Raw genomic sequence first — 7,919 nt, forward strand, 5'->3', positions numbered from 1 at the left:
TCCATGTTCTAAAATCTTTAGCTAGACAATGAACAACTAGAAGATCAGTTGTAATCTTTGTAATTTTATTTTCTTTTTGTAATTTTGAGCAAGCTTTGTACTCTGCTTCAAGGGGAGTTTTACCTAGAATGTTTTAATGAGACATCTACTAATAAAGCTAAATACTTATTCATATGACACTTTGTCTCTTTTGAGGTTTTTTTGTGTATTTCTTAATTATTTTAGATTTTTCAACATTTTCCTCTTAATTTAGAATTTTCAGAATAAGAATAAAAATAAAAGGCTCGGATGGCTGAAATGGCCCACAAAGCTGAAAAGCAACATGGGCCGGGCCGCAGCTGTGTTGTGCCGGGCCGATCCCCATGGCCGGGCCTTCGGGCCGTCACGGCGCAGCCCATTTACAAATGTCCGACACGTCCATGCCGCGCCGGCCCATGCCCACGTGGCCAGGTTTGTTGCGCACCGGCCGCCGGCCCCACCCCCGCACCTCCGGCTCGATGGCATCATCCCCGCTTCGTCCCCTCACGCAACCACCCTCCGCCCCTGCCCGTCCAATCCACCTCACAATTCCGCCGCCGGCCGGCGCCATGTCGCCCCCTTCCACCCCATTCCCCTCCACGGCCTCGCTGCTCCTCGCCGGCAGCAGGCTCCCGCGGCTCCAGATCCAGTCGCCCCGCGCCCCCACCAAGCCCCCGTACCGCTCCGCCTCCCCCTCCCCCTGCCGCCCGTGGCTCCGCGGCGTCGCCAGGCGCCCCCTGCTCGTCCCCACGCCCGCTTCCCTCCGGGTGACGGCTGCTCCTTCGCTGGGGGTGGAGGCTGCGGATGAATCGGGCCGGCCGGCGGCTTCTCCTCCCCTGGCGTCGGAGGCTGAGGATGAATCGGGCGGCCGGCTGGCGGCTGCGAGGAGGGTCGCGGTGGCGCTTATCTGCAGCGCGCTGGCGGCAGTGTGGTGCCATCGGGCGCTTGCCGCGGGGGCCGCTGCGGCGGGAGCAGGCGCGGGGGCGTCCACGGCGGTGGAGGCGGCCGATGTGGTCGGCTGGGTGGCGCTGCGACTGCGAGGGAGCTGGCCCACGGTGCTGCAGGTTCTGCAGCTGCTCAGGGAGCAGGGCCTTATTCTCGCCCTATTACTCGGCCTCTCCGCCTTCTTCTCCATGGCCGAGACCTCCATCACCACGCTCTGGCCCTGGAAGGTCCGTGAGCTGGCCGATAAGGAACCCGAGAACGGCGTCTTCAAAATGCTCCGAAATGATGTCACTCGCTTCCTCACAACCATACTCATCGGCACAACTGTGGTTAACATTGGCGCAACGGCAATTGTCACTGAGGCGGCCACAGCAATGTTCGGTGAAGCAGGTGTCAGTGCAGCAACAGGCGTCATGACTGTCGCCGTTCTACTTCTTACAGAAATCACACCTAAGAATGTTGCAGTCCACAATGCCACAGAAGTTGCCAGGTTTGTGGTCAGACCAATCGCTTGGCTTTCAATCATCCTGTACCCCGTTGGGCGTATTGTTACAATTATATCCATGGGAATTCTAAAGCTTCTAGGCCTTAAAGGAAGAAGTGAGCCATATGTGACTGAAGATGAACTGAAGCTAATGCTCCGGGGAGCGGAGTTGAGTGGTGCAATTGCAGAAGACGAGCAGGATATGATTGAGAATGTGCTCGAGATTAAAGACACACATGTAAGGGAGGTGATGACACCTTTGGTAGATGTGGTTGCAATTGATGCAGCCGCAACACTGATTGATTTCAAAAACCTATGGGAAACCCACCAGTACTCTAGAGTTCCTGTATTTGAGGAGCGCATAGATAATATCGTGGGAATTGTATATGCAATGGACATGCTTGAATATGTTGAAGAGGCTGAGAAGTTGAAGGACATCACTGTGAAGGAAATCGCACATATGCCTATATACTTTGTCCCAGATTCCATGTCCGTTTGGAACCTGCTGAGAGAGTTCCGGATCAGGCAGGTTCATATGGCAGTGGTCCTCAATGAGTATGGTGGAACGATTGGTATCGTGACATTAGAAGATGTGGTGGAAGAAATAGTCGGTGAAATCTTTGATGAGAATGATTCAAAGGAGGAAATCCAGAAGAAAACAGGTAATATAGTAATGCTGGAAGATGGAACATTTGTTGTCGATGCAAACACATCTATAGACGATCTTTCTGAAGAGCTTGGTGTTAAAATACCAGAGGGCCATCAGTATGAGACCGTGTCTGGTTTTGTTTGTGAATCCTTTGGCTATATACCAGAAGAAGGTGGGAAAATGCTTGTGATACTCGAAAGGGATAAAAGCGAGGAGAATGGTGAATATCAGGACGAAGGATCTGATCACCAAGATGAACGAGAAGCAACTCAAGCTTATGAACTTGAGATACTTGAAGCTAATGCAAGAAAGGTCAGTAAAGTATGTTTCAAGCCAATAAGCAGCGAATGTGTAGACGTTGACAACAAGGGTGTCAACCGGCTGATGTCAAAAAAGATTATCAAACGGAAGAAGAAGGACTCTGGTAATTCTTCCGACAGCGATGATGACGACGAGTGCCCTGATATAACAGAAAATGGTTGTCCTGCAGAGCTAGTTTCATACTCAGATGATAGTGCGGAGCTAGAAGATTCTGGCAGTTCTGTGGGACAAGGTAACAAAGTAAACAATTAGCACCATTGTACTACTGGCAATAATTACAGCTCACCAACCTCCTGCCCTTGTTGCAACATACAACCGAAGAAGAGAAAAGAGGGAAAACATAATAGGCTACGGAAAACAGCGACAGTAACACCAAGGAGACTGCGAAGGCTAACAGCTTAGGACAACATTTCTAGTAACATTAGTAGTAATCTAGAGGTGCACTGAGGTGTCAGGCATCAACTTCGCTGCACGCGTGCTTGTAGGCCTCGCTGGGCCACGGTGAGTGAATCGCTGCCGAGCTGGATGGTTTTGCATTCCGAAGCAGTTTTGGTGGCTGGCACGACTGGACAGAAGGTAGTAGTGCCGCACAGAGGCCTGTATGGATGCAGCAGCTCTGAGTGGAAGAATCATCTGACCGGCGGCTCCACTCAATTCTGGTTTTGTTACTGACAATGTGAGTGAAGTCGGGTCCGCGAGGGCGAGTATGTGGTAAAGCCTGACCTCCTGTTTCTCCTTGATCCTCTCCAGCTCGCTGAACCTTTGCCGCAGCAGCGCGATGGAGGAGAACATCAGCGTGCCTTCATTGCCATGCACCCCCATTGATGATTGATGAAGAGACATGCGATGATTGACTGCTCTCGTGTTGAGTTGGTGGAGTTTTCGTTTGTCTGGCTACTTTGGTCTGCTTTCTGTGTGCGTGTGTGGGGCTTTAGTGGTGGCAGCGGGGAAGAGCATTGTGAGTACTTTTGTAACCTGCAAGTTTTGTTGTGGTGCAGCTCGTAAAAATAAGTCAATTCCTGGATCCAACTTTTCATAACTGAATTGCATGATCTGTTCATTGAGTGCCATGTTCCTACTGTTATAGGTGGGGATTTTAGCTTAGTTAGATATCAATCTGATAAGAATAGTGACTCTCTGGATTTTAAATGACGTGATAGGTTTAATGCATGGGTAGATATCTGGTCTCTCATGCACATTCACTTATCTGGTAGACAGTTTACCTGAGCTAACAACCAGAGAAACTTCATTATGTCTAGGATTGATAGGATCTTTTGCACCACAAATTTAGATGCTATTTTCCCTTTATCTGCTGCTGGAGGCTTGGCAGTGATTATGTCACTTTTTCTGTGGGAACCTGCGTATAACAAGACACCTAGGTAAATCTAGTTTAAGTTTGAGAAATTGTGGTTGGCTAGGACTGACTTCTTGATTGACTTCTTGAAACTATTAGGAAGCTTGGAATAGTCACTGTGATTGTTCCAACTCTATAGATGTTTGGCAATAATTTAAAGTAAGAAAATTTAAGAAAGCATAAATGGGTTGGGGTGCTAACATAGAGTCTGCAATGAGAGACCACAAGAAAAGTATGTTGGAGGAGTATGATCTCTTAGATATAAATCTATGATATCCTATGTGTCTTATGTAGATCATGCTAGAATGCAGGAGGTTATTATAGAAATAAATAGCTTTTCATCTTTGGGTGATGGAAGAAACTAAGGCTAGAGATCTAGGGATAGATATTTTCTCTAGGGGGATACAAGTACATCTTGCTAATCAAAGGGAGAGGAAAACCCTATCCATGAACTAGCGAGACATGAGGGCCTTGTAATGTAACTGAAGTGGAGGACGATAGAAGTAGCAACTGATTATCTTGTTTGCTTTGAGAACAGACCTCACATATCATCCCTTAAAGAAGACTTCTTTAGAGAAGAGGAAAAGTTAACTTAAGGAAAAGAATTCACTTGATGCACCTTTCTCCGAGGAGGAAGTGAAAGATGTTGCTTTTTGTTCTTCTTCTGATGGAGCTCCAGGCCTTGATGGCCTTTCTTTTATGTTTTAGCAAAAAAATATGGCATGTCACAGTGATTGCTTGGGGAAGCAATGATTTAGACTTGTTTAGACTGAACTTTGTCATGCTTACTCTTACTCCTGTTTAGCGAGTATCCCTGTTTACGTACTCTCCTTTTTTAAACTCCTCAAATGGGCTTTAGAAATGATCAACACTCAAATGGCCAACTGCATGTGGAATGATTTCGAGGGCACCACAACTTATTGTAGATGATTTGTACAGTAGCAAATACTAAACCCAATGTAGTCTGTTTTAAAGACACTTGTGCTTCTTTCATCTGGAAAGGGGTCATCTGGGCCTCCAAAGCTGTCATATTAGGGTATCGCTGGAAGGTAACATGACCATGTTTTTGGAGGATTGTTGGTCACCGCTCCTTTGGTCAACCAGCAATGGGACTTGTATCATATTGCCAATGAGGTTAATAAAACTATACAGGGTGTCTCAGATGACCGCCAAGTCAACTATACGCCTATCTCTACCTTCCTGTTGTTTTGAAACTGAAAATCCCTCCTGAACTTTGTGTGTTCCCATGGTTGTTTTCTCAGAATAAATTAAAGACTAGAGACAACTTGAGTAAGATGCATATGAAGAAACCACTTGAATGTGTTTCCTGTATAAGAACTTGAATCAGTGACCACCGATTTAATTCTTTGAATGTGTGGTTTCCAAAGTAATCTGGAACGATTTTACTGATTTAGTATTTGGCAGTAGTGAAATTGTCATCAGTTCGTTGCACCTGCGGCGGAGTAAGATCTAAGCTGCTGCACAAACTCGTCGATGTATCTCTCATGTCGCTCTGTATCGGCTACCACCTCCTGCATCCTCGCTGCGCCTGCTACGAAGCCCCTCCTGGCCTCTCCGTCAGCCATGACGGCCCGGACCGCCGCCGCGACGCCATGGCGGTCGAACGACCCGTCGTCCTCGTCCCTCGCCACCTGCAGCCCCACCTTCTTCGCCTCCATTTGCCGCGCGTTCGGCCCCTGGTCGCCGAAGATTGGGAGCATGACGAGCGGGTGCCCGAACAGGAGGCCCTCGATCAGCGAGCTCCGGCCGCAGTGCGTCAGGAACCCGCCCACGGCCGCGTGCGCCAGGATGCCCATCTGGGGAACCCACGCCGTGGTCACCAGCCCCTGGCCACGCGTGCGCTCTTGGCAACCAGGAGGGAGGATGTCGGCATCGACGGCGGCCGCGCCGGGGCCGCTGGGTTTTCTGAGAGCCCAGAGGAAGCGCGTCCCGGCGAGCTCCAGCCCGAGGGCCAGCTCGTGCACCTGCTCCACGCGCAGCGGCACCTCGCTCCCCAGCGCCACGTACAGCACCGAGCCGGGAGGTTGCGCGTCCAGCCAGCGCACGGTGGCGTGCTCTGCCCCGCTGGCGGCGGCACGGCGGGCTGCATCGGCTGAGGGCGGCAGAAGGCCGAGGGGCACGACCGGCTTGCCGAGGATCGTGGCCGCCAGCGGGAAAGACTCGGGCTCCCACTCGACGCAGCTACGGATGGCCACGACCGTGCACCTCTCCTTTGTCAACAATAAGCGCTGCATGATGGACATGCCCGACACGCCATGGTTGCTGTAAATCGGTTCCCTCCCCTCTTGCTCATAACGGGGAGGAGCGCGCGCTCCGTCGTGCTCCGACGGCTGGCTGTGACTGAGCACGGTGGCGATCAAGGCAGCGGTCGGGGGAAGCATGGCGCACGGCACCCGGTGCTCGAGGGCGGCGGCGGCGGCCCAGTGGTGGAAAGTGTCGGCGATGACCCAGTGAGGCGTCGTGGCCTCGTCGGCGCACGCGGCGGCCAGGTACTCCGCGAAGGGCGCGGCGAGGCCGTCGAAGGCCTTCCAGTGGAGCTCCCGCTGGTGTGCCGGGACGTCGTTGGTGGACTCGGCGCCGTCGGGGAGGCCGTGCACGCGCGGCAGCGGGAGCGCCACGAGCTCCACGCGCGGCGCCGGCGGCGGGAGGCGCGCGAGGTTGCGCGGCGTGGAGACGTAGGACACTCGGTGGCCCCGGGACGCGAGCCGCTCGGCGAGCTCCATGTACGGGAGCAGGTGGCCCAGCGCGAGCCACGGGACGATCACGACGCGCAGCGGCGAGGATGATGATCCGGCGTCGTCCATGGCGAAGATCAGGAGGTTGCTAGCTCGTCCACTTGGCGGTGCGTGGCCTAGAATCGGGAGCTTGGTGGTGCTCTCTGTTCGTGCTCAGTGCTCTGCTCACGCGGTGGACTTGGCGAAATGAGATTCCGTGTATTTGTTGGGTAGTGTCGAGTGTCGACGCTTACTTCCACGCCCGGCCGCAGTGGTCAAGTAGGACTGTGCTACTCGGCCTCACCTGTAGCGGTGTATCTTGTTCTCGCATTTTACTTGATTTATTTTATTAGTCTTTTCAACTATGTTTGAGAAGAGGTGTTTTTGTGGACTGCGAGGTGTTATTGTTAGTCATTTCAAAAATGATTCTAAGAAATCAAGAAACAAATTTCACTCTTTTTAAACACATGGTTTCACTCGTTTCAAAAACAAATTTCACTGATTTCACTCTATTTTAAAAGTGAAATTCACTCATTCCAAAAACTGATTTTACTCGTTTATAAAAACAAATACACTCAATTCAAAAAATAGATTGGAACCACACAAAAAACATCAACCTGCAGGTTTTTACGCGAGGAATTTGGTTATATAATAAGTTCGAGAAATCAAAATATGGGTTTAAAAGACATAGCTGATTTAAGTTAGGCAAGGTGGAATAAAATGGTGGATTTGTTTGGAAGAGAGAAGAGAGAATGAGGAGCGCATGCATGCAACTCTGTTGTAGGCCAATTATGTAGGAATTTCATAGGATAGGGTTCGATAGAAAAAATTTCTTTAGAACTCTTTAATTTGTAGGAATAGAATCCTATTTTCATGAAGGAATTATTCCTATCCCGTATATTTCATAGTAAAATAAATATTAATCTAGACTCAATGAAAAAAGTCTTATGATGTGAACCAAAAAACATTTTTTTTCTATTCCTCTTCATACGATTTAAGATACATGTTATCTTATTTTTTATGATTTTTTTTGTTCGTACAATTTTTCTATCCTATAAATATAAACCAAAGGAGGTCGTAGTGTCTCACAGGAAGTGGTAGACCACATGACCTGGCGTAAATAGACATACCTAGGAGAGTGTGCACAATAAAGTGAAATGCTCCTAGCATGGAAACCCTATTGCACGAATTTTGGAACAGTCGAGTGGTGGGTTCCCTTGTCGTCACATACCGTCGCCAGTAGAAATGTCTTTGCGCAGCGTACATACCCGTTTTTCTTTTCTTATTTATTTAAAGACAATCCTTCATTCAGCCTTTAAGACCGCACTGGGTTTGGAAGAGTAGAAGAGAGTGCATACCAAGGATCCACCATGCGAGGAACTTCTGTTCATATCCATTGGGGTGACTAATGGC

At 49.7% G+C, this 7,919-nt stretch overlaps 2 protein-coding genes across 2 annotated transcripts; one reads left to right on the forward strand and one right to left on the reverse strand.

Annotated features, from left to right (window-relative positions):
* The first annotated feature begins 435 nt into the window (after nt 1-435).
* LOC123105576 (DUF21 domain-containing protein At1g55930, chloroplastic) lies at nt 436-3,453 on the forward strand. Its single transcript, XM_044527666.1, has one exon. It carries the CDS (start codon nt 498-500, stop codon nt 2,667-2,669), a length of 2,172 nt encoding a protein of 723 aa, XP_044383601.1. The 5' UTR covers nt 436-497; the 3' UTR covers nt 2,670-3,453.
* Nucleotides 3,454-5,071: 1,618 nt separating this feature from the next.
* LOC123105577 (UDP-glycosyltransferase 91D1-like) lies at nt 5,072-6,796 on the reverse strand. The gene has a single exon (XM_044527667.1). The coding sequence runs from the start codon at nt 6,594-6,596 to the stop codon at nt 5,211-5,213; it is 1,386 nt and encodes a 461-aa protein (XP_044383602.1). The 5' UTR covers nt 6,597-6,796; the 3' UTR covers nt 5,072-5,210.
* Between the last annotated feature and the right edge of the window lie 1,123 nt (nt 6,797-7,919).

This window comes from Triticum aestivum, chromosome 5A, assembly GCF_018294505.1.
Source record: "Triticum aestivum cultivar Chinese Spring chromosome 5A, IWGSC CS RefSeq v2.1, whole genome shotgun sequence".
Taxonomy (NCBI): domain Eukaryota; kingdom Viridiplantae; phylum Streptophyta; class Magnoliopsida; order Poales; family Poaceae; genus Triticum; species Triticum aestivum.

Coding starts and splice junctions, on each gene's coding strand:
- LOC123105576 (XM_044527666.1), top strand. CDS start 498: ATGGCATCATCCCCGCTTCGTCCCCTCACGCAACCACCCTCCGCCCCT.
- LOC123105577 (XM_044527667.1), bottom strand. CDS start 6,596: ATGGACGACGCCGGATCATCATCCTCGCCGCTGCGCGTCGTGATCGTC.